Source organism: Serinus canaria, chromosome 2 (genome assembly GCF_022539315.1).
Source record: "Serinus canaria isolate serCan28SL12 chromosome 2, serCan2020, whole genome shotgun sequence".
NCBI classification, from domain to species: Eukaryota; Metazoa; Chordata; class Aves; order Passeriformes; family Fringillidae; genus Serinus; species Serinus canaria.
Window position 1 is genome coordinate 19,680,734 of NC_066315.1, and position 27,499 is coordinate 19,708,232.

The 27,499-nt window shown below is 35.6% G+C and overlaps 1 protein-coding gene across 1 annotated transcript in view; it reads right to left on the bottom strand.

Annotated features, from left to right (window-relative positions):
* The window catches only part of MALRD1 (MAM and LDL receptor class A domain containing 1), a 237,004-nt gene that overhangs the window by 121,584 nt on the left and 87,921 nt on the right, over positions 1 to 27,499 (bottom strand). The window contains exons 21-26 of the mRNA XM_030234818.2: positions 27,287 to 27,443; positions 23,810 to 23,920; positions 22,720 to 22,933; positions 18,947 to 19,194; positions 16,137 to 16,434; positions 310 to 555 (exon numbers count right to left, since the gene is read on the bottom strand). Coding sequence (XP_030090678.2) covers positions 310 to 555; positions 16,137 to 16,434; positions 18,947 to 19,194; positions 22,720 to 22,933; positions 23,810 to 23,920; positions 27,287 to 27,443 — 1,274 coding nt within the window. The remainder of the gene's footprint in view (positions 1 to 309; positions 556 to 16,136; positions 16,435 to 18,946; positions 19,195 to 22,719; positions 22,934 to 23,809; positions 23,921 to 27,286; positions 27,444 to 27,499) is intronic.

Consider the following 27,499-nt stretch of genomic DNA (forward strand, 5'->3'; position numbering starts at 1 on the left):
GAGTGGGATTCAGTGAGATCCAGTGGATCTCAGAGGTGAGCTAACTCACCTTTGCAAATTGCAGCCAGACTAAATGCCTCTCTCCAGACAAATATCAAATTATCTTGCCTGACTCATTTAAGAAACTACGATTCAATTTTCCTGCATTAAAATTATTGTACAATGATAATTAATATGTTTATATTGTAATACATCTAGTTCATTAAAAATGACACCCTGATTAGAGGTTTTAGAACTCCCCTGCTGCCTGTGAAGACATGAGACACTTCATGAAGACAATTTCCCCTTACTTGTGAACTAACACCATACCAGTTCTATTTCCAAGAGTGTGGTCCCTGGGAGGTCTGAGACTTGGAGGAGAGCTGACCCCGAGGGCCCAGTGGAAATTGTCAGCCAGGGAATTTTGCCAGCCACATCTGCCATTCTCAAAAGTGCAGGAAGTCCCGCATTCACTCTCGTCTGTGTTATCCCCACAGTTGTCTTCAAAATCACAGCTTTGTTCTGCTCTGTAACACTTGCCATTCTGGCACTGCCTGTGGCCATGTGAGCAGGAGCCTGAAAAGAGAAGAATGAGGGTGTCCTGGTGAATCACAGTGCCGTGCATCCCAGCAAGGTTACTGGAAGGTTACATTTCAGAGAGCCTAATATTTAGGAGGAGGAGGGTGGTCCAGAGCAGTTTTATTAAAAGCCTTTGGTTCCCCTGAAGTACCAATCCATTATCAGTTTATTTCTTTTGTATTCTGTCAAGTGATTGCCTAAATAAATGACTGTTTCCCTTGTAAAGCCTCAGAGGGCAAGCTCCAGCCAGGCATTCCATCACTAACAAAGCTTTCTAGTCTGACTTAATTGCTGGCATTCTCCTTTCATGTGGTGTTGGATTGAATCATTTTATCTTAGCTGCAAAGTTGAACCTACTTAGGAGCCCTAATTTGGAAGAAAAAACTTTTCTGTTTTAACTACAGAGGTTTGCCTTTTAATGGATTTTTTTTAATGAGTTCAGTAGGTTGACGGTGTCCTTTCTGTGCAGTCTTCCTGCCTTTATTGAGGAATAATTCTACTATTGTACAGCCTAAAGATTGTAAGACTCAGACACAGGAGGATCTATTTCCAAGTTTCATGTTTTCATTTCAGATCAGTTTCTGCAGGACTCTGAATAAAATGTAGCAACTTTAGTAATCAAGAGGTGAAAAACAGCATTTTGAAATTGACCCTTTCCCATTTACTCTGAACATTCTACTGTGCCAGAAATAAATGAACAAGAATAATTTTACTCAAAAATAAGAGTATGAATATATGAGCTCAACAGACAAAATTAGAATATGCACATGTCTAAAAGTTGCAGAAGTACAGGGAGAATCTGAGTTAATTGATACTGAAAATCACACGGTGCTAAAAACCTTCCATTAGCACTGTATTAATTTAAAGGAGCTAAATGACATTCATATAAGGCTGGATTTTATCAGAAGGTCTGAAAAATAGATTTATTATTAGAAAGAGGATAAGAGATGGGGAATTCAGTTGTCATGTTGGCAACCTCCATCCTATGGCATTTGTTTCAGCCAGAATCTAAATTACAAATACTCCAAACTGAAAAAACATTTTAGGAACACTTGTTGTCGTTAAAGTGAAAACAAGTCACTTTATTTCTAGATATCAGCTAAACAAAACAAGTGTTAAACTCTCCTCTTCAATTTTTATTAAAAAAAAAATTCAAGTACAAATACATACTGGAATATGATAGAAATATCTAGAAAGACTCCCAGGGAAATTATTAATTTTTAATTCCTAAATTCTTAGCAACATAAAAATAGGTAACAGGTTTGCTCCAAAAGACTGTGTATGATTTGGCTTTTAACCAATTGCTCAGAGAAAGGAGGAAAAATTCCTGATCAAAAAGAAGCAAATAAGAATAAAAATCTGATAGTCAATAACATCAGGCAAAGATCTCCAAATCTGGAGACAAGAAAAAATGGTGATCTTTGACCAGAAGAAAAAGACTTGTTTGAAGTTCAAAGTTTATAAGAACATCAGTGGGAATTTTATTAGTATACAATCTCTGAAAATGGTCCTGGTCAAAAGAATGGTGCAATAGCATCAATGAATCAGTCAGTGTCCATCAGAAACTTCTATCAATTTCCTTCAGAATTTCAGTCATCTGTGTTATATCCCAATGAGTGACGGACATTTATTATGAAATTGCTGCCTAATTTAAGTGACATATATATTTTTAGGAGCCAGTTATTATAATCCTACCACTCTTTTAAGTGATTGCAGTAAGAATTTAGTAAAACATTTATTTTGTCAGCAAACTAGGAATTTAAATTTCAGGATGCAGTTCATGCCCTAAAATATTTTCCCTTGCAGTGCAGTGATCAATAATTTCAATAACTATTGAATTTTGAGGTCCCTTTGTAGCATTGTTTTCAATTTCAGGTTAAAAAAAAAAAAGCAGAGTTGAAAAGTGGAAGTCTTTGTTTCCTGAAGGAAAAACAAAAAAATCTGTCTTGAATCCTGGCATGAATGAATCTTTCCAAGCATGTGTAATGAATGATATTACACTGCCTGAGTCTGTAACGTGACTTGCTTCTGGATGTACCTCCATAGTACTGCTTCCCTTTAAATGACATTTCTAAGGCTTTAAAACTGTAGGGAAAAAAACACTTCACCAAACAAACAAACAAATAAACAACCTTCCCTCCTGAGAAAACAACCCTGAACCTACATGAAAAGGAATTTTCTTTTAGAGCTTTATTTCTTCTCTACTTTTTCTTAATCTTAATTGTTCAAACACTCTGTTATATAGATTCCTGTGGGTATGAGAGAGGTGTTTAATTGAGAGGAATTTCTCCTTAAAAAAGTTCAGTAAATTTTTCCTCCAATCAGTGTTTCTTGAAGATTATTTGCAGGTAGACTTTTTGTCCTATGTGGTAACTGCACAGACACATTAGGCTGCAGTAGAGCCTTAGGGGCTGTTAGAGCCCCTTTCAGATAAATATCCTTTATCTTATCATTAAACGCATCTTTCAGATAAATAATCTTTTAATTGAGGAGGATTTATACAACAGAGGAAAAGAGCTGCACCAGAAATCCCCTTGTTCATATACCCTGAGCAAAATCAACAGGTAAAACATTTCTATTTTTAAACAGGTTTTAGGAGAAGGACTAATCTCCTTGTTTTATAAGGGTGTTTTTCTTGAATGTATTTTGAAAAAAAGAAATTTATCTGCAAACATCATGAGATAAACTAAATTTTTCTTGAGGACAACCTGTCTTATTATTGAAAACTAAGGCCAAGAGGGTCTCAAGTACTCAGTCTTATCCTCATTTTTTTCTCATATTCCCCCCTGCATCCAAGAAGGAGTGGAGGTTTTCCTTGCCACTCCTTTTGCTATTAATGAATCTATAAAAATATTTTATTATCCTTTCCAGAAGTGGTCAGATTATGTTCTAATTAAATTTATTATGAAGTTGTTACATTTAATAACTTGTTAACCTTCTTAAACTTATTATATTTAATAGCATCAGTCTCAAGGTTATCCAAACCAAAACCAAACAAAATGAATGAGATAGTTTTCAGTTATTGGAATAACCCATCAATAGGTGCAAAAAATCTAGAGCTGCTTCAAAATATTTTCAGAAGATTGTATTTATATTCACATGGCTAGAAGCATGTCATTTAAATCAAAGCTAGAGTTCCTGTAGAACCATAGTCTGGTATAGAGGCCAGAGTAATTAATCAACAGACTGAGAGTGTGACATCCCAGGGATAGGGGCTCCTGGGATAATTTAGATCTCTGAGTTTTTCCCTTTAAAAATTACTCCATTATCCTTCTTGCTCTGAGTTGACATTACCATAAGACTGAAATCTATGTGTCCTTAAAAAAATAATTTGTTAACAAGAACATCTTTCCACTAGTATCTCACTACTATAGCCCAAGGACACAGAGAAAATGTTTTCATCACTGTTGATGATGTATAGCAACACTGACTTGTCAATGCAGGAATGTGAAAAATGCATCTCATTCCGAAAGCAAAGCTTTAGAAATTAAAAGAATTTTTAAAGACTTTCAGATGTTGGGGTGTTGGGGGGAAAAAAAACGATTTAAGAAGTTTTAGAGTATATCAGCTTTTTTTTTTTTTTGAAGAAAAAAAGCTTTATTTTCTCTGACTGAGTGCAAACATTTGGTTTTGTAAACCTTGCAAGTATTTTGACATATTGATTTGCATTCTGAACAACTGAAAGTTAGAAAAACAACAGCTTGAGTTCATTTGCAAAAGGGACTTTTAGAAGAAACTGTTAACTGTCTAAGTTACTGCCACAGCAAAGAGCAGATGAAAGCTCCAACCACAAAAACTTTCTTATCTTGACCATTAGCACACACAATCAAAAGAGAATTCTTTTGCAGTAGTCAGATCTGCAGTAATCAGAATTCTTTTGCAGAAATATTCAACCTCAGAACCAAAAAGAACCAAAAACATAAACAGCAAGGTAGGAAATTGCTGTTCAATACAATAGTCCATGACAGAGCACTGAAGAATCTTCTCTGTTTTGTTTGTTGGTACTTTGTTATTAGAAAAGTATTGATTTTTATCAGTCACTCAATACTCTTTAAGACATACCCAACCTGGGACAAATTCAATGGGTCATAACCTGGTGCTTTCCTTTCTTTCAGGTTACCAGAAATTCTGACCTGAAGGCAAGAGGGGCTACTCAGTGCCTCTTCATACTGCTTTACTGCATATACTATAAGCAGGGCAATGCTAAAAACAATGATAATAATCAAAAGATTCAGTTTCAATTTCTTAGTTGCATGTGAATGTGCATTCACAAGAAATGAAAAGAACAGGTTTTGATTAGATAAGAATTAACCCCCCCACTCTTACAGTGCTGGCGTACTTATATCTTCAGTAACAGAAATAGTGCATACTTTCCATGTTGCTTGAGTAATTCTACACCTATATATCCTATAAAACATGCTAGTAGGGCAACTTAAAAGGAAATTTTTAGTTTCTCTTTTCAGGTGTTAAATCCCCATACTGGATAAGAAGAGACCTAGGCCTGGATTCATGAAAGATACATTGCAATAGCATCAACTGGTTTGTTCCTTGCCAGCAAACTGAAACAAGATATACAGTACATGTTAAAATTGTTATTCCAGTGCTAATCAGGTGATCTATGACTCCAGCATGAAGAAAAGGACAGGCAAGGAAAACTGTTGTAAGAGGACACACACTTAATGAGAACTGTGATTCATCAGTTCTTTTATACAGTCTTCCCTTTCCAAAGCCATGTTGAAATTCATAACCTATCTTCTTGAGGGTGAACTTAGAAATGCTATGAGAAAATTAATTTACATCTAGTTTTTAAACAAAGCTTTTCCAGAAACAATAATATTCTTCATATGCATCTACTACAGTGAGAAAGACTAGATACCAACTAAAGCAAAAAGCTGAACTCACTCTCCTGAGTTTGCTCTTTGCAAAAATCCAAAATAAAATTATATTAAACAAAATTTTGGGTTGCCATGTTCTGGCTAAAATCTAAATCTATTTACTGCCTGAATTCCTGAGTAAAGACACAGAAAAATAAATATTCCTTAGGTAGCAGATCCTAAAATATGTCAAAATCCTAAAAATATGTCACAATCTTAAAAATATGTCAAAAATTTGCTGCATGTCCTGTAGAAGTACGACTTGAAGCTCTTGTGAAATGCTATACAAGAATATACTGACATCTTGCCTGAAGCAGATCAGTGTAACAGTGCTTTTATGAGAGCCTGGACTGGTGTATAACATCTCTACCTTAGAGCCCAAAATGGTTTAGTTGTGACCTCTGGTTCAATGGTCCAGCTGCTATCTGATTGTTTGGAGGGTGGAAGAAGGGACAGCATCTGCATTTCCTGGTGCCGAGAGCAGGCTCTGGTCAGTGGTTTCACTGGCTGCATTTCTGATGGGAGAAAAGTCTGGAGATTGGATCTAAAGTATGGCTTGAAGTAAAGCCATAGAGACACCCATAAATCAGAACAGTTTGAGCATGAGAAATGGATTACACAAACTCTGGATAGCTGAGGTATGTTAGAAGGGAATTTCTACAAGGAGATCAATGAAAAGTTGGTTAAACAGTGAACTAAAAGCATTTTATGATGTTACAACTGAATCTGAAGTGGGGGAGATCTTCTCTGGCTGCACTGGAATATGTGATTTATTTCATATTCTCCACCATGCCCAAGCTGTTGACCAAAGCATATAGTGGGAGGTGAAGCTGCAGTGCAGTGATAAATCACCTTTGTACAACTTGCCAGAGCTGCTCAGTAAATGTGACAGGTAGAAAGCACTTCCCGCAAATCCTACTCAAAGCCTGACCAACCAGCTCTAACTTAGAGTCACAGCCCTGACTCTGAGACCAGAGGACACTGTCCTGGCCAGATTCAACCTTGGTGAGAGAGCATAGTGGGCATGAAGTCCCAGAACCTGAGAAACACCGGTTCCAGAAATGAAAGTATGAACAAAAGTATGTTGAGAAAGCTTTCTCTGGCCAATCAAGGCATGTAAAACCACAAAGAATAAGCAGTAAAAAGTCTTTCTATTATATGCCCACAAGACCTCAGATGTTTTCCAGAAAATGGAATTTTCTTCAACATGTTGGACACTATGAGGTGGTCCAGTCACATCCTTAATTTGACATATAAGTGTTCAATATTCAAAGGGGAAGATAACAAAAATTAAGTCTGTTATCATCTGGGGATCTCTACTATTTATGAATGTCAACCTCTTCCCTTAAATCAGTAGTAATACAAAGGAAATTGTATTACTATTTCCTTTGTAACTACAGGAATGTATACTATTCCTTGTAACACAGAAATTGTTCTGGAGAATTCTCGTTTGTGTACAGTTGGGATTAAAGCAAGAAAGAGCTGAAAGAAACATATTTTCCTCAGAATTTCTATAAAAAATTAAAACATTTAAACACAGCTACATTAAAACTTTTCAGACATATGTAAGTAAGGGTCAGGTGTAGGAGAAATGAAAACTGCCCAAAACTGATTAAATTGAATGTCATGACCCCTATGAATCCTCATCTGTCATTACTCAGGAATAAATTTCAGGATTACTGTATTTACCACCTTCATCTGAAGAGTACGTGATGATGAAGAGATTTCACTGATGTCTTGAACAGCCTTCTGCACACATTTAAGCCTCCACTGAAGAGGTCAACAGGAAAATGAAAAATGCCTTATGCTTGATGGAGGAGAAAGATATCAACAAACTCCTTAATCACACAGTATCTTGCAGAAACATAGCTTCAATTATGTTCAGCTTTTCCCTTCCTCTGAGTTACATGTTTGTTCTCAGACACTGAAAGAAAAAGACTAAAATTTTACCTAGAAAGTCAGCAAAAGTGCTTTGAGGTGAGGTTCTGAAAGCAACAAGAATGGCACTTGGCACTGTTATGCTAAAATATTGTCACAGTGTCTCCTAGTGCTGTTAAGGAATTCTGTTCCTTATCTTTTTTCCAGCCAGGATGAACAATTAAGACAAAATTATTGTTTTATTCTTCTCATTAAATGTTAATCCAATCCATTACAGTCATTTATTCCTGAAAGCATTAATAACTTTATTAACTGCACCACCTTTTAGCAGGTGTTCACATTTACCAGCACACTTTGAGGTAAGCAAAATGCCACTTGCTTGATGCCACTTCACAGGATTTCCACAGAGCTTACCGTGTGAGCTCTGCCATTCAGCTTTCCTCTGCTTGGAAAGGAAGCTAAGGGAAATGCAGAGAAAAGTACCAACAGTCCTGAAACCCAGCAAACAGCACTACCTAAACCCCTCATATTTACCTAGCCCAAACCTTCATCTCTAAGTCCAATTGAAGCTGAGTAATTTCTTACACAACCTTCTTCTGAAGCTTTGAAAAAATCCTTGGTCTACTGCTTGTTATTAGAGTGGATCTCGTGAGCAAAGGGGATATTGTTGACAGAACTGCCAAAGCCTCCACTCTGGACCTGAGGAGAGCTGGCCTCAGACTGCTCAGGGAATTAGTTAATAAAGTTGCCTGGGAAACCATTTTTGCAAGTGCTGGAGTCTATCAGTGCTGGTCACTTTTAAAACATCATCTCCTAATAAAGGCACAGAAGCAGGCAATTCCCAAATGTCAGAACTCAAGGAGGTGAAGCTGAAAGCCATCTTGGTTGGACAGGAATCTTCCCTTGGAAAAAGGGCAAAAAGAAGATGTCTGGCCAGCAGCAGCAAAGGCAGGTGACATGGGAAAAATACAGAGATGCTGCTTTCCATTGCAGGGGGAAAAAAGTGCGGCAAAAGCTCAACTGAGCAGAGCTGGGGGGGGCAATAAAAAGAGATTTTAAAGATATATTAACAGCAATTGATACACTACAGGACAAGGATGGTTCTCTGTCTCCTCACAAACAGGGACAGAGACAAGGCAGAGGTAATTAACACATTCATTGCCTCTTGCCTTCAACATGGGTGATGGACCAAGGGGCTGATCTGATTTTGAGCAAAAAATGATTGTGGTCCTTCCATAGTCAAGAATGCACAATAAATTTTGACAGTTAACAGTCTTTATACCTCTTATTTGTGTATTAACTTTGTTTATCTTACCTGGATGCTAAACAGCATCCAGGTACATCTTGGGATAGTTAGGTACCTTGTGAAAGCTAAAATAACATTTTACTTGGAAGTCATATTCTGTTGAAAAATTTGAGAACAAAATAAATCAGAGAATGAAAATGAAGCTGTGCAGTGAGTTGCCTGAAATCTTTCATGACGTAAATCACAAAGTAAAAGCTGAACTTTCATATCAAGTTTACAAATATCTTGTTCAAAATAATGTTTTCCTTTGTCTACAGTACATCATATTGAAAATGTAAATTCCTAACTAGTAATGTAAAATGCAGTCCAAAGTGATTATTGAGAAGTATGTACTTAAAAAACATTTGAGTTAGATCTTGTTTCCTACAGTTAGAGAAGGAGAATAAAGAACCACACTTGTCTTCTGTCTTAAGCACGTATAGAAATTTTGTTCCAGGATGTCTAGAAAATTCAAATGCCCAGCAAAGGTGTACTGCACTGAAGAAAAAATAGGACTATTTTCTGAGAAATATAATTTTTTTTTCAGATAGTTTTTGCTGCTGCAAGACTTAATAGTAGAAACATCCTATATTTCTAAGACTCCTCTGTACTGTGGCATCATTTCTCTACTTTTAGGTGTGTGAGAAAAAGAAATGTCATTACAGACAAGAAAGAGTAATTTTTTATCTAGTTCTTGGAATGCAGAGAGCAGAATTTCATGCTCTCATTTCACCCAAAGGAAGGCCAGCTGTGAATCTGGAATATGTAACACACAGAGAAATGTCTCATAATGACAGCTAATAATGACAGTAGCACTGGTGGTCCTGAGAAAACTCAGATTTTACTTCATTCTCCCAGTAGAGAGAAAATGAAAGAAAAGGGCTCTTTAAGAGGGTTCTCCTTTATAAATATAGTACCAGAAATTCCTCTTACAATTTTTGGAGCAGTTTGGTTACAAAAGCTATTCCCAAATCCCAGCTACTCATTGCCAAAAGGAATTACCAGCTCATACTATGAATGTAGATATAAATACCTGCCCTCACCTGCTGCTCAGAGACTCTCATCAAACTGAAATTCTTTTCTCCTGACCTTATAATTATTTGGATGCTTACTCTGGAGCACCTTTCTTGGAAACAACTCCATGGAGACCCAAAAGCTAAAGAAAGTTTCGAAGACGTTAAACAGTTTTGTGAAACAGAAAAACAAGGGCTGACAATGCCCTACCTCCAAGGACCTCAGATGACATTAATCATGTTCTGAGATGACATTAATCACATTCTGTCTGCCAGTTTCTAGAGTTGTAATCAGTTATGGGCCCAGTTCAGGCTCTCCTCACATCTGACTACTGATCCAAAGAATGTGTGGGACCTAATTTCACTATTATGTCTGAGAATAACTAGGGGAGAATTTTTGTTTCTTTGACATAAAATGATAATAAAGTATGGGAAATGCCTTCAAATTATATGTACTTTACTGTATATTCAAATGTTGTAGTTGGTTATGGACTGAAATATATCCTAAATCTCCAGAGAATAGTGGAAAAAAGAATTGAATCCCCTAAAATTACAAACCATTCTAAATTTTTTGCCATTATTTTCCAAATTAGACCAGTAAAATATATGTGATTTTGCTTTTTTAGTTTAGCAAATGGGCACATTGCTTTCAAACCATTATACAATCTGGTAAGGTTAGAGCTCAAAATAAAAGTAGATAGATCAGAGTCCAAGCTACAGATAAACAAAAATAACCAGAAGAAACTGTGGAATTAAAAAGGTGGTGCAAGATATTTCCAGTTAAATTGATAAAGTTCAGTGATAAAGTTCAAGTTGTGTAAAGTTACACAGATTTTGAATTTAATTGGAGAAAGCTCAATAGAATTAGAAAATACACCACCAGTATCTGGACTATATATTCTTCTCCTTCACAGTCAATTAAAAGGAGAATTTTTATAATAACAGGTGGACAATTTATGTAGAAATTGAATTCAAGTAACCTACAACCTATGAAGTAGTCATGACTACTTCATATTCAAATGTAGTAGCTTTATACTCACTTCCTAAACCAAATATTCTACAGTATTTCCACCATTTTTCTGAAAAATATGGAAGGAACTGTATAATGTACCAGAAAGGAGAGAGAAAAAATTGAACATGTAGATTTCTTGATTTAAAATACCATAATGATAAAGCTTTTGTATTAGTGTATAATGAAAATGAAAGTTGTCTCTTGCGTGGAAATTCATTCTGGATGTATCTGAGAATATGTTCAGGTGCCAATGAATAAAAGAAACTTCACAATCTGCTGTATGTAATTAAGGCAACTACACAGTCAGATTCAATCTTCTGAAAGAAATGTTGAGTCCTCTTTATAGGCTTGTTTTTGTTTGGGGTTTTTAGTTGGGGGTCCTTGTTAATTTGGTTGATTGGGTTTTGTTAAGCTTTTGTTGCTGTTTCGGGGCTAATTGTTTGTTTTTGTTTGGTTTCAGGTTTGTTTTTATTTCTTTTTCTTCCCAGAACTGGTTTTAAAATGCTTTAGAAATACTACTTTATTCATTTCACATCCTGTTCTCTCAGTCAATCGTCAAGGCTGGCTGTTTTAAATGAAGCTATAAATGCTTTATTATTTGATTAGTTCTGCAAAAAAAGATTTTTTTTTTCTCTTTTCAGTAGATCACAGTATGCACTGAAGCATAAAATTTTATTATTCTTGTAATTATATATAAGTTACAAAAACTGCCAGTTATTTCTATTTATGTGTCTCTAAACTTTTATAGATCTAATTGTAACTGCAAAAGAGTGATATAAGCAATATCCTTTGGCCTTTAGAGTATACTCTAGAGTTTTGAGCTATATTTCAAATGAAAATATTTTTGGCAAATCTGATTTCCTGGTTATTCTATTACTTTGCATATACACATTTTATTTATGTTGCTGACGAAATTCTATAAATGTCAAAATTTTTTGTGAAGGAGAAATTTGTACTAAAATGATTTAAAATTAGTACGGAACAAAAAAAAACTCCATCAACTAAAACAAAAAAATCCCAAAGAAAGAACAGAGAAATACAGCAAGACTGTATTCTTTATTGTTTACTTTTAAAAGACAAGGGAAGTGCATGAGTTGTGAGTTAAGACAATTTTCCAGTGATATGAAGGTATTCAGGGTGATACAAGTGAGGAATAATTATGAATAATAGGACAAGTTTTTTGTGAAAATGAATGTGCCTAATGGGACTGTACCCAGTGCTAATTATGAACTAAAAAACCTTTCTGGCATCAGCTGCCATTGCAGAACATTCTTATAATCCCTGGAACATCCAACCCCCACAGGTGCATCAGTTATTTTACATAACTGTAATGGAGATAAGCACTCACAATTTAGCAAATTAATTGAACTTTGAGTGACTGGCAATGAAATGTCTTGTTATTGAGTTACACAGAATAACACACTCCATCTTTCACAGGTTCTGGAATCCTACCACTACCACTCCTAAAGAGTGACACAGCACAGTACAGAAACCGTTCCAGGAACAAAAACCCCCATGTCCAAAAAGGACAAAACAATCAAGATTTATCAGGAAAGAGAGAAAAGAGAAAAAGAACCATTATGTTACAGTATCATTCCACTTCCATTTACTAAAGGCTCTACACAGACCTGATTTTACAGTCCCAAAAGAGAACAGTGGATTTTTTTTAAAGTCAGAAAGAGGAAACATAAGGAATAATTTCCATGTAAGAAATAAGTTTAAACTCCTTCAGTGTTTAAGGATGATTTCATAGAGAGCAAGATGGAGTAGGTGTGTTTGGCTGTTCACCTTTTTCAGTAAAAAGAGCGTAAAAACAGAGTTGCTCTCTCTGTAAGTGGCAGAACTCTTCAACTTGCTGCAAAAAATGAGAAGAGGGCAATACTTCTGAATGTGCTTCTAGGGAAACTAGGCTCTTTACAGAAGGCAGATACACTAAGGTTTGCTACATTTCCAAAGCCACATTTGGTTCATAAGGTGCCCTAAAAAGGAAATATAAGGAACAATAACAGGAAGTATCATATGTGTTCAGCATCTCACTGACAGCAGTAGAGAGGATATCAAGTGAAATGGACCTTGATGTGATTCTCTGTTAATATTCCTACGTTCTCAAAGTTCTCAAAGCCATGTTGCACACTTCAGTAAATTGCTTTTAATTTGCTGAAAATAACTGTCTCCTCTATGAACCTGAAGTCAGCATATACCAGTTCCCTAGTCTCTGGAGTAACTTTTCTTTGTTGTAGCCTGTTAATCTGATCAGGCAGCCCTTGGCAGCTGTTGTATTCCCAGGTGAATGGAAGGAGACATGAGCAGAAATTCTGATGGAGGGACCTGCAATTTTTATAGTCAGTAACAACAATGCAGGAGGGAAAAGATAGAAAGAAGATAGGAAAACCAGGTTTAGAGATCATGGGAATTATTGTCAAATCCATGCTGTCTCTTTTGTAAACAACTGTAAGTATACAATATTATTCATGGATAGCCATTCCACCATTAACCTCCTTGGCTGCAATGAGACAGCCTAATTCACCATGGTATTTACCACAGGCTGCAGGGGAATCTCCTGCTCCTTCTTCCCTTACCTTGGTGCCAGCAAAGCTCCTTCTCCTGCATATTCTCACTCTTCTCTGGCTGCAAATGCTTTTGTGCAACAACTCTTCCCTTTCTTAAATCTGTTATCACAGGGATGCTGCCACCATCACTGGTGGGCTCAGCCCTGACCCATCCTGGAGCCAGCTGGAACTGGTTCTGTCCAACATGAAGGAAACTTCTGTCACCCCTGTAACTCCCTGCCACCAAAACCTTGCCAGACAAACCGAACACAGAAACAACTGCAACTTTCCCGAGGTTCATTGTGGTCAGGGTCTCTTCCTGGACTGATGTGGATACAGGCAGCCTTTTACACAAGGCAGAACCTAACTCAAAAATCTTACCACACTGCACAGACACAGTAACAGGCACAAATAACATTGTTAAAACAAAATTGTCTTTGCATTTTCCTCCACACAGTACCTTTGTGACACAGGAGCAAAAAATGATGTTCATAGAATGAAAATTTGATAAAGGCCAGCCTAAAATGATGTTTATTGTCGCTCAGGCCCAGCAATTTAAGTGGCTCTCAGTGGCTTTGCAGTTCAGCATTGTTGTTGCTAAGCAGCATATTGAGACCAATCCACTGTATCCTGTAGTTTACAGGAAATTACAATGCCAGCTTTCAAAATTATTTTTTCTGGTGGTCCAGTGTTCACGTTCTGCCTTAAACATTATTGCATGTTTGGCTGAAAGAAACAGCCACCTCAGAATATATTTTTTGCTAATGTGCAGAATTTCAAGGTGTTTATATAAAGTCAGGGAAAAATTCTTCTGAACAGTGAGTCAGTGTCACAGATGGGAATATTTAGTGATTCTGTTCAATTTCATCTTTGCACTGCATTCATTGCCATGTGACTCTATGCACAGAAATAACAAGCAAAGACTCCTTAGTATACTTGTCTCACACAGTGATATGGCTCAATAAGGCTCAGAAGAATCTCCTTTGATATGAGCATTACAAATATTATCTAAAACAAAAAATTGAAAAGGAATTGTCTTAGAGTAGATCTCAAAAACTATGAGTTTATCTTTTAAAGAAGAAATATTTTTACTTTCTCAGCAAATATATTCCCTAGCTGGAGACGTGAAGGAAACAGATCTTTGCTGCATGATCTTCTTCATCCACAGAAAATTTCAAAAAAATAATCAATGGATAGAAGTGTTTTACTTTTGGTTAAACTTTCCTTTGTTTTTACATATAACCAGATAAGTCTAGGGCTACTGATTTTTGCAGCTGAACGTCATGGCCATTTTAGCTATTTCTATTTTAAAAAGTTTCATTACAGAGCACTTTTCACAACATCCAGCATGCATTTTGCCACAGTTCAGAGCATTTCTACAGGCAGAAGCAGACCCACTTACAAGCAGTGATGCAAACAGATACCACTGCTCAGTAGCAGCTGTAAGTTGAGCCCCTCAGTGGGTCATGTAAACTCTTATCCTGGACAAGTAAAATTTGTCAATGTAAAAAATACGGTTTGTTGTAAGAATGAATTTAAACCATTGCTTCAAAGTGTTGTGAACCTCTGAAGTTCACAAAGTACATCTTATATGAGCTACACCAAGAAATCAGTCTCTGGAGGCTCTTTCCTGAGATTTTAGTACCTATTTTATTATAAAACATAAAAGGGTTTTGGAACATCCTTTACCATCAAAGCCAAAGCTTTTAAAGCTTCTAACATTGCCACAGGGACTTGCATCTCCCATTAAGAGGATAGAGTCTGAATACAACAAAAAATAAAGAATCAGAAAGCTTGGCTAGTGTTCCTCCTGGGGTAACGTTCATATAAAGCTGAATCTCAAAATACAAATCTCATTTGCAATAAATTTCCATGACTGGCTTGGCAGAAGTAGGAAGCCAATAGTACTAGAACTGGCACCTTATCAGAGAGATGTCTGGAAAATTTTGCCCATATCTTTCCTGTTTATCTTGTGCTCAAATTCAGTGCAATTTCTTGGGTTTGGTGTAGTCTCATCAGTGTTATTTCCCAATGCCTGAGCAGTGCTTAATGACATCCTAAAGGGGAAGGCTATTCATTAGTAGCAGTAACAAAGCAAAGTTGCTCAAATAAATTAATGATCCATTCTCGTGGTAGTCCTTGACACTGGGAAATATTAACTTTGTTTTATTGATCAGAAAGACAGAGACGTGAGATAAAATGACTTTCTGCAGCCATGCAGGGAATTTGTAGTAGACCCAGGAACAAAATACATCTCCTAAATTTCACTTCAGGGGGTTACATTTCAGTAGCTCTGTGATAAATGTGGAAGTAGGAAAAAGATTAGTCCTGTTCTGTCAAAAAGAGTCTCTCCTTCATCATTTGTGTCCAAGCAAATACTGCTAACCTACAGCAGCAGTGCTTTCAGGAGTAGCTCTTACCTTGGGGTTATTGGGATCCATCCCCATCCAAACTGTATAATTTCTGGTAAATGTGTTCTGAGCTTTATTTCCCTAGTGCAGTAAGTGAGGATGGTGAAAATAATTGCACTGATGTTGGCACCATACCACACAGGCAGAAGATGGATATGGTGCCTAACCAGTATTAGTAGCAATTCCTACTAGCCAAAAACCATTTAAGCCTTCTGGCCTTATTGCAAAGTGTCCCACACAGTTCTTTATTCTACAACAACTCTATTTTACAACTGTGGATAAATAAATCCTGCTGAATTAAGCAGGATATTGGCTAAGTGTACATGGCTGGACAAGAAGCTTTGCAGATTCACAACAGTTGACTCAATACCTAAACAACTATTTCATAAAATGATTTTATTAGAATTTCATGGGCTGCCTAAAAGTGTTAAAATTTCTGAATGTTTTAGCAAGTTATGTATACTATTTCTCTTTTGAAAGAGAAACAAAGAAATGAAAATAATGCTGATATTCCTTCTTTCCAAATTTTCATAGACTGTCCATAGCTGGAACATACCTGTTGGAGGTAGCTTTGTGGGTTCTGCTGGTAAAAACTCCTGGGATGGTAAGCACTCCCTGGAAAATGTGAGGTCATCAAGTGCTATGCCATCTTTGGGACCTTCTCCAGCTATCCCTTCAAAGACAACTTGAAAATCTTCATCTCCATCTCCAGACAGGGTCAGTGCCTTGCGCTGCCAGAAATTTCCCTGGTTTCCAGTTAGATTAAGGAGAATTTTTTCATGTTTCAATGTAGTTCTCTGGTAGATAATCAATGATCCAATGTGAGCTCCATACATATGATAATAGAAAATTATCTGTAGGCAAAAAACAAGAGCATAAAGTATGCAATAGGGGACTTCAGTCAAATTCTGCCATTGTATTGACTCTAATTCTTAAACTGAGCATTACTAATAGCATTCAGAGTAGTCATTAATTTTACTGATTGAAAAATAATTTAATCCAAAGGCAACAGAACAACTTATTATTTGCAATTCTTTAACTATTCCATAAGCCAAACTTCAAAATCAGCATTAAAATATTTAGCAGCAGATCTTGCATACCTTTGACAGACTCTTGCATTTAAATGTGAAAGAAATAAAATATTTTTTAAGGAAACAGAGGAATGGAGTAGTGCCATTTACAATATAGGAAGCAACTTCCATTTACTGAATAATTTTCTGGTTAAAAATGTGTTTATGTAGGCTATAGAATGTGCAATTAGAAAATAATCCAATCAGTAATGGGAGAAAAACTTTAACATGGACATATGCAAAACTAATCCCAAAGCCTAAAAAATATAAGAGGTACTTGGATTACAAAACATTAATTTATTTATTTTTAGTCTAAATGAGGAAATTTTTAAATATAAAAGACCAAATACATACATAAAAATATCATTGTGACACTTCATCACATTTAACTGCACTCTCAGTTCTTTCCAATTCAGTTTTGGATTTCTATTCTTTTTGAAGGTGCAGCTTTGTTTCTGAAAGTCTTGTATATAGACAAACTCTTTTTATTCGTTTATGTCCCTTTATAGTTACTGCTCTTTATTTGTTTTCTATGCATAAAACTTGTCCAGTTGATGTAAATGTTCCTTTTCCAATGATTTGACATGGTCTAAGATCCCATACTAAATCTGTTGTTATATGATGAAGCATTTTCTTCTCAAATAAACCATAGGAAGGAGTAAAATGCTTCAGGGGACTCTCTGATCTTATGAGATGAGATTTCAGATCATATTTTTTTCCATTCATACAATTTCCTATACCAATAATTGCACTTCCTTTGGGTACTTATCAGTGTGTAAGTTTCAGAACTGCTCAAAACCTGCAAAAAGTAAAATATCATAAACCTGACTGACTTCTTCAGGCCATATCATGGATGTCAAGAGTTTGGTCTGCACAAGGTGCATAAACCTGTTCATTTTTATAAATAATTTTCTATGTGATAAAAGCAACAGTTTCCCATAGTTATATTTCAAGCACTTAATTGCATTTAATGTGTGATATGTTAGAGTACAGAAGTCAACATGTCATTCTCAGTTATTCTGTGTTTCTTTATGTATCTTTTCTGCTTCATAGAAGTCAAAAAGTGGAAAAGTTATTTTTAGAGCAGAAAACCAGGTAATGCAGAGAAAGAGACACTCATAAATACGATGCTAGAAGCAAAAAGTCGCGATCTCCATGTTTGTATAAGCAGAATATTTTTAGTATATGTATTTTAGGCAATACAAAAATTAACATGGATCCAATTTTGAAGACAATCTTATAATGGCTAGGGTAAATTTTGCTACTGAATATCATAATTATTAAAGTTTTCTTTTGAATCATAAATCAAGTCCTTGATGTTTTATACTTCCTGACTTTCATATCTATAAAGAGTTTGTAGACTTTTCATAGAGAAGTATTTCAGTAAAATGAACTGGTTATAAATCTCAAACATAAGCAGAACTCTTTCCAAGTTGCAGATAAACTGCTCAGGAATATTCCTCAGGAATAGTATGAGATAAATGAAACTAGAAGCTCATGACTGGACATTTTGCACAGAGAGGTCACCTGCATAGCCAATAAACTGTTTAGGACTATTTCAGTCTAAGAACATCTTCATTTGATGAGTATACTTCTGTGATCACACAAACAGTTAATTTCAAAAGCTTTTTTAAAAATGGCTTCATAAAAATTATCCTCTTGAGAGGCCTACTTATTAGATGTAGAAAGGTAAACCTGTAGTTTCAAAATAAGGCATAGCTAAAGTTTCTGGGACATTATATTTTTAGCAAAGGCTATAAAAGATGTATCAAAACTTTTTATTCCAGGTTTGCAAAGAAATATTCAAGCTGAAGTCACCAAAATGTGCTGTAATATTTTGGAAGATCAAGGCTTACACTTCTCCATTTTTGAGAGAAGAGCTGGTAACAAAGCCTTCTGTTACACATCCTTCCTTTTGCAGTTATATTCTTTGAAAAGCAATTCTTACTGCACTTATACACACTTTCTCCATAAAATCAGCAACCATTAAATAGTTGTTTGTTACTTTGGCTGTGTTGCAGAAGACATTGTAAATCAGACACTGCATTTATTGGCAGCTTCATCTGAATCTCACGGAGTATTCATTTACTTCCAGAATAAATCTTCTCCTGCAGCAAGATTTCTCTTATGGTTAAAATGAAATAAGATCTGATTCTGACTTCTCTACAAAAGTATGTTTTGGGTTTTGTTCTCAAGAATTAATTCAGTTATCATCTTTAATCATTTTAGGAGTACACTCTTGGTGCAATCTAGAAATCAAATTCTTCATTCCTGCTACTACCACACCCTCACATACCTTGCAGTTTTTATTTTTTCTGCTTAAGACAGGACTAGAAATCCTAGCTTTCTGTCTTGGTAGCTGAAAAAATGTGCTCTTTATAAAAATATAATGACCAGATGGCTCTTGCAGTGTATGATCAGTAGCTGGTCCAGTGCCCAGTTTCACAGTGCTGCTGGTTCTGAGGCGCCAGTTGAAATCATCATTTTCATCTTGCTTCCATCCACAAAGGTCAAACTCAAAATTGCAATGCCCAATAGATGTACCTGAAATATATTTGCCACACATGAAAAGAGATTTATTTTCAAGTAGTTAATTAAGTACATATAGTTCAACCTAGTACTCCAACCTATGGGGGAAAAAAAGCTTCACTATAAAAAATATCCATGTATCTAATTTGAAAGAGCATTTTGAATATTCCTGACTAAAATATTAGGATAAACCTACTTGCAAATATATGAGGTGAGTCCAGTGCTTTTTATTACAGTCAACAGGAACCTTGGTGTAAATGTAACCAAATTTAGTTAATAATTTTAGCTCCTTAGGATCTTAACTGGCCCCCATAGAGCATTCAAGACGTGCAGAAAACCAGCCTCCTTCTGAAGGAGAATGTGAAGAGCAGGTGAGAACAGGAAGAAATGCCTCTATCTAGGAAACAGACACATTCAAATTAAACTACTGAGCACCATAAAAACACAGCTTCTATAGACAGATACAGAGAAAACATAAATGTTGGTGAGATAATCTTGAGCCGAATCACACCCAAAGTGAGTTTTCTTTTGCACAGGTCCTCAATTCGCTTGTGTTTTCTTGGCCATTATAGAAACACAGATAAATTATGTTGGTGGTGGATTGTCTCCAAAGAAGGGTAAGGGCCTGGGACACAGGTCTGAAGAGGAGCAGCTGAGGGAACTGGGGGTGTTTGGAGAAAAGGAGGGTCAGGGGTGGCCACATTGCTCCTGACAACTTCTGGAAGGGATGTTATAGCGAGGTGGGGCTGAGTGTCTTCTCTCTAGCAATGAGTGATAGGAGAAGAAGAAAGGACCTCAAGTTGCACCAGCAGACATTAAGGTTTGATACTAGGAAAATTTTTTTTCATTGGAAGGGTTGTTAAGCATTGGAACAGGCTGCCCAGGGAAGTGGTTGAGTCACCATCCCGGGGGGTCTTTAAAAACCACCTAAATGTGGGGCTTAGGGACATGGCTTGGTGGTGAAATTGGTAATGCTAATAGTGGGATTTAATGATCCTAAAGGTCTTTTCCAACATACATGATTCTATGATTGTCTACATATCTCCTTAAGTCGCACCTATGGCCTAGAAAAGAAGAAAGCTGTCATAATTTTGGTTGATTTTTATATGAAACAAATGCATATTAATAAATTTTTAATCTTGAATGTCAAAACAGCCAGCATGGTGACTAAACTGTCCACATAAATTAAGTCAATAGTATCATTCCAGAAGTTTAATTTCTGTATATTTTTCTCTCTATACATCTATAAGTTCACTATGAATAAAATTGCTGAAATAAGCTGGAATTTCAGTTGAGACTTCAAGAAGCTTTTGACTGTGCCCTGAATATTCTTACTATTATTGCTGAAAAGGAAAGTGCCTTGAAGATAAATTTGGAAACTGTATGTATTATTTTGTAGGACAATATCAGAAACTATAAAATATCGCTTCCAAAATGTAATCAAAATCTGAGCCTCTTCTGAGGTCTGATAAAGTTCAGCCACTTGGAAGTAGTTTTATTTAACTAAAAGGTACCCAGAAGCATCGGTAACCCAGCTAAGGATCTGGAATCCATGGAATCTGCACATGGACCATTACAGGAAAGACAGCTACCTCAAATTTTCAGGCTCAAATCAGATAAAATATTTTTTCTTTGAATTTTAATCTGTGAATATCATAAAGTAAAAAAGTTAGAAACTTTTTCTTAAAAGTATGAGCTGCTTAGTAAAACTAGCTTCCCTTTTACCTCTGTCTGTATAGTGCCATTTGAAGTAACAATTAATATCAACCCAGACCTGATATGTGAAATTGTATTATTAACTTTTATGAAAATCACAGATTGTAGATTAACCCAGCTGCATGCAACTGCCCATGAAATTTGTCCTAATTATATTTTTCAACTGATTTAGTTACTCAATATTTCAAGACCATTCTTAAAGGAATTCCTTCCATTATTTATGAGTTCTACCTTGAGTCAATAGAATTCATGCTTATAACTGACCCTTTCATTTTAAAGACATATTTTCAAAAATCAAGACCTTAGGGCATGAGCACTGATATCCCTGCTAATGCTGCACATATTGGGTATTACCTAATCCAAGTTTAGATGCCCTTGTAGGATCTCTATTGTCAACAAGAGAAATATTCATATCTACAGGACAACTTCTTTGATCTAAGTGATTTTAAGTTGCATGAACTTCATCCTGAAAACAAGTTACTCCACTGATGAAAAAGATAATTTAGGCAGCCTGTTTAGAAGCTCAAGTTACTGCAGATGATTGTGCACTTGCACATTAAATGATTCCTGTGCTTGTAAAGCACCGTAATGATTCACTGTAGAGGTTAAAAATAAAATGCAGCTAGGAAAATTTTTAAAAATATTTTGCAAATTTTTTTCCTTACTTTAAAGTAATAATAAAAAACACGTTAGAGGAAAGTATTCAGTGGATGGAACTGTTTCAATTAATCTCTTCCAATGGGAAATTGGAATAAAATCCTTATTATAGTCATTGCAAAATGAAATCCCACCAGTTTATTTGAACCATTTTGCCCTTAATACTTCATTTTATATTTGCCTGATGATAATTCATGGGAAACACAGACAATGCAGAACCCCCCCCCAAAAAAAACCCCAAACAAACAAACAAACAAAAAAACCTCCATTAATATTTTAAAAAATTCAGAAAACAAAAGTCAAAGTTTGAGAATATTTTTTACCAGAGTAATTGCAACTTGAAATACTCATCATTTTTAGTTGCAGAAAATCTGAGCTAGTCCCTGTACAGGTTAGTGATGTACTATTCCTGGACTGGAAATCATTGAGTAGCTTAATAGTGTGAAAATAATTTGTAAAACAGGGTTCCTTTGTCATGTACCTTAGCTTTCATAGGATATCAGCATACCTTTGCTTCAAAGAATTGTGTTCACTGAGAATTTGATAAACTGACTTAATATTCTCAGGAAAAATGAGGTAACTGTTAATATGCTACCAATCAATGGAGATTTGATTGTGTGAGCATTTCCCACATTTGTAGTAGCAAAAGAAGGAAGTGTTAATACCACATATTGTGATTGAGAAGGAGCCATTTGATATGAAATATCATTCTTTGAATCAGATAATACATGTGCTGCTTCTTGATATGTCTTGTAAAACCAAAATTGTACAATATTCAGATTAAAATAATTTTCTGAGACCTGACAACCCTTGAAATATCTAAGGAGGCAGGTAGGCCCCTCATCTCCCAAAGGTATTACGCTTGAAATTTTCAGCTTTAATACATTCTTTTCATATGGAAAACAGGATAATTTTATTCTGCTTTTAAAGACAGCTGCTCTCTGAGTTATTTTAAGACATCCATTAGCAGGTCTTTGTATTTTGTATCGTGGATTTTAAATTAAATAATAATAATTAAAAATCCTTAAAAGCCAAGGAATATCATTAAATTATTACCTTCTTGTTTGCTTTCTTAGCTGATGAGTTGTCAAGAGTATTTGAGTATTAAAATTTCACAGCAGACAGAGTTATTTATGATAATTATTTAAAAAAAACTACCATACTTACTGCAAATACTAGGGCTTTCATCTGAGTTATCTTCACAGTCATTTACAAAATCACACAGATTATTCTCTGGGATGCAGTACTTGTTGGCACACATGAATTCCTCTGATGTGCAAGGTTTGTCTGAGATTAGCAGAGGGGAACAATCTTCAAAGGTAATATCATCCACTGTCACGTCTCCCATGTAACTGACACCACGTTTTGCCCTGAAAATAATCTAATAAAAATTACAGAGCTATTACAGCAAGCCATTGATAAGAGAGAGAAAAGCTTATACACACAACATGAAAAGAACAGAGACTGATGGTCTTCACAAATCTTTTAATATGAAGTGGTCAGTTCTTACTGTCAAAGCATAATTCTACGACATCTTGTGCTAGAGTTGTTACAGATCTGTCTCTGTAGTTATTGAAGGACCATCTTCTAACATTACCAAGCACACAAAAAAAAAAAGGAAATTATTCATGCCACTCAAAGAGATACTAGTCCTCACTCATCCTGCACTAATGGCAAGAGTTCTTCCTACTAATGCAAAGAAAGTCTGAAAAATACTAGTCTGCCATTCATCATTTAATTCCCATGAATGTAAAAAGACTTTTAAAATTTCATTAAAATTCCAAGACAGAAGTATCAGGAAATGTAACTTTTTAAAAAATATATTACTGACTATCCTTGGGGATTTTTTTTTTCATAAGTCTGCAACTAAGCAAGTATCTCTAAGGCGTTTGGGAATCTCCTCTGATTTCAAAGCAAATGTCGTGCTCAAGATTCTTTTCCCAAAATCCAGATGTTTTTACTTACTGTACACTAAGGAGAAAGGAGTAGAATATTTTAAGTTGAGCTGGATTAAAGGATAGATGAGATTCTCAGTCTTAAAAATGGATATCAGTCTGAAATAGAAGAGGAGTGAGAAATCTCCAAAAATATGAGTCCAGCTCAGATAACTAATCAGACATCCAAAAAGATGATTTCTTCTATGTGGGAGGAGAGGTACATGCATGGTGTGAAAAGGAACATGAGAAGGTGAACAATGCTTAATATAGAAGTAGTAAGAGCCAGTTCTCTAGGAAGCACATCACGTTGGAAGACACACCTGAAAATTTGAACGAATTCCTAAGAACACTTCAGCTCTGTTCCACTGGGGACCTTGGCTGCCAGTTTGACTCCACAGTTTAGAAGTCTTGGTACTGCTTTTATAGAGTACCTAAAAAAGAAAATAACTTTAGATCACAAAAACATGTTTCCATTACCAACTCACTTAGGAGTCCTATAATCATGTGTAAGAGTACAATATCTTGTACATCTAATCTCTATTCCACCATTAAAATTCACAGAATTTCTGGAGTTAGAATAGAATATCTGGAGTTAGAAGGGGCCATCAAATCCAAATCCCAACTCCTTGCAGGACAACCCAAAGCTGAACCATACACCTGGGACTGCTGAGGTGCTCCTGGCACTCTGCCAGCCTTGGTGCTGTGCCCACTGCCCTGGGGATCCTGCTGCAGTGCCCAGCCACCCTCTGGGTGAGGAACCTTTGCCTCATGTCCAACCTAATGCACATGGATATGTCAGTATAAATGACCATACTAAGAATATAATTCTTAGGGATTTTCTGACCTCCTTATAAACATACCCAGCCCACAGCCTTAACTGGACTAGTGAATCCCATTAATGCAGAGTGGCTGGCAGTGAATAAAAACTTTTCATTAGTGGGTTGTGATTCAGTTGTACAACACAGAAACAAGGTTAACAAGACTTGATGAAAAATATATTTGTTCATGCATACAATTAACTGCTCTTCCAGGATGGATTTTCTTGTCTTAATTCTTATGAAACATTTTGATTCTTCTACAAATAATTCTTTTTTTTTTTATAAAGACAAAATTTTATCTTTCTGAGCAATGAAATACTTTTAAAAGCCCATACCCTTGTAAACAGCAAATTGGGGAATGATGACACACTTCAAGGTGAGCAGAGAGTCCTAAATATTCTTTGGTCCAATCTCTTGGGCATCCAAACTCAACTGAGCTGACAATAACAAGATGGGTGTTTGATGAAGTGTGCCAAGCTGTGTCTCCATCCAGCACTAGCAGAGCTAAACATCCATTCACCAGTTGCCTGAACTACTTCTGCCTTCAAGGATTTACTGCTGCACTGTGTAATCTTCTTAGGGCAGCCCAAGCATTTTCCATCATAATGAAAAAAACTTTTTTTGTTTTAAATTTATGCAGTCCCATGAGTATATATGGTATTGCATAACAGGTAAGTTCTGCCAAGCAAACACCAAATCCTCGCACTAAAGACCTTTCATTTTAGGGGAAAAAATGAATAGATAATTTATTAAATTGGATAGAAAAACAAGGGACTTCTGACTTTATACACAGGAAGATGTGCCATAAAAGACATGACTTTTAAATGAAAATAAATAAATTAGTGAGAAAGGGATTATAGACATTATTTTAAAGAATAAAGAGTGCTGAATAAGAAAGGGTTTTTTTAATTTCAAATGAAAATATTATAGTTATATGAAGGTATGTGTGTGACTGTAGACACACATGTATATGTTTTTGAGGACTGTAAATTATCTACTCTCTTATATATCCAATCCCTGCATCATAAATTCATATTTTCTATCATATCATGAAAAAAGGTTAAAACTTTAGAGTAAAACATGGCCATTAATTTGTGTGCTATTAAAACCCAATGCTTCTCTGTACCTTAATGCACTTTGAACCTCTATACTCTTCAATTACATTACAAAAAAACACATCTAATACTTTGGTAGAATTACACATGGCAAGTAAAAGTACAGAAACTAAATAAAAAAGGTTCCAACAAATAGTCAAATTGAGGTTGCTCAGGAAAGTTACAGCAAATCAATATGAAAGAAAGTAATAGAAACACAGGAAGGTAACCAATCACACAAATCTTCAGCAAACTTACATGATATTTAATGGCATGGATGCAGAAAATAATGTGGTAGTCTTGGGGGAAGATATGGATAAAAGGTCTTTTAAGCACAGAAAATATTCTCATTCCTACAATACTTAGAGCCTTCTAATATAAATAATGAGAAATCACCTAAATAATTTTATATTCTGAGTTATTCTTACACCCATAATTAAATGATTAATCAAGCAGTTGAAACCGGGCAAATATTACAGTGTGCAATGGTTTCAAGATTTTCCTTTGGTACTCTTAAATGAAATAAGTTTGAGGTGAGGGAGGATCAGTTAAAGAATAGACGGAAATTGTAACCAATGTTTAAAATTAAAAAAAAGAAAAAAATCTATACTATACATGTTTGCCTTTTGTGCTGGTAATATTGGGCATGACTCCATAGAATTGCTGTTGATTTCTACAAAACATTCTTTGAACATAATTCCAACTAACATGGGTTCTCACACCATAAAGGAGCCTGCATCCTGGAGTATGCAAAGTCCTAAAGAACATTAATTGGTCCCAAGCCTTAAAACTGAGGATAAGCCATCTTTATCCCCTGATTTCCCTCTGATTTTGATTAATTAATATTTGACCACTTGCCAAGGAGCCTAGCAAGATCTTTACCTTGTTGGGAGAAATTTATCACTACTTTAAAAATATTGTTTAGGAAAAAATCCAAGAAAACATAGAACGTGCTTCCACTAACTATCTAGCCAGTCACATGCATGGTGTGTTGTTCATCACATCCCACATCCCATTTCTAATGTCAACACAAATATTAATGTTTTTCAGAACAGCTGAATTCTGTCACCTCTTTTTATAATTTGTATATTGAAATCCTGCACTGCCCACATCCAATATGATACTGAGTGCACAGGTGAATGGGTAACTTATATGAGCATTTTTTTCAATCCAATTCTGATGCTGTTGGTATTCTATAACACTCCTGGGAAATCCCATTATAAGCACACAGCTGTGCAGTAAAAATAATTGTTTGGAGCAATGTTGTTTTATTCATTTCTGTCTGCAGTGACTTATTTGATCTACCAGCTGCTAATGAGTTAAATTTCCTTTACAAAAGTGCTTTTATTTAAACTGGAATAAGAAAAAAGGGTATGGGAAAGCAAATTTGTTCCTTATACGCCACAGAAATAGTTCAATGCTGCTTACACGTATATAAATAACCTCTGAAAGTGATATGTTCAGCTTTACAAGGAGTAAACTCTTTCTACAAGATTTTATGTCGAATTTTGATACAAATACTTTTTTTTCCATGCTCCCACATTAGCCAAAGACCTTGAGGTCCAAATATCCATTACTGCTTCTCAGTGTCAAATAGTACTGTGTGATACAAATTTTTTTCTTTATGAAAGTTCCAACTATAGCATGTCTATAGCAGTCACAATTTTTGCTTGTTGTAGAAATTTATAATTTATAGTTTCTCTAGTATTTGAACTAATGCTTCCTTCATATCATAACATGTTGAGAGCAGTAGAGTGCTAGCAATTCTTAATTTTCATTTATTAACAGCCTGGCCTTTAATGAAACTAAAAGAGAAGGCATAAATTTCCTCACAGCAATTTCATGCAGAAAAACAAAACAAACAAAATAAAGAGCATCTCCATACCTCCAGAGAACCTATTGTTGAACCATTCATGTGGTTCCAGAATATGATTTTGCATCTGGGCCCTGTAAGGGAGATGACTGGGGTAGCAATGTCAGCGGTGTCACCAAATTCTCCATTTGAGCTATCTGCAAAGAGATACCAGCCTTCTTCAGTGCACCTGCTCAGAGAAAAAGGTTATAACTTATTAAAACAAAACAAATCTTAATTACTTTA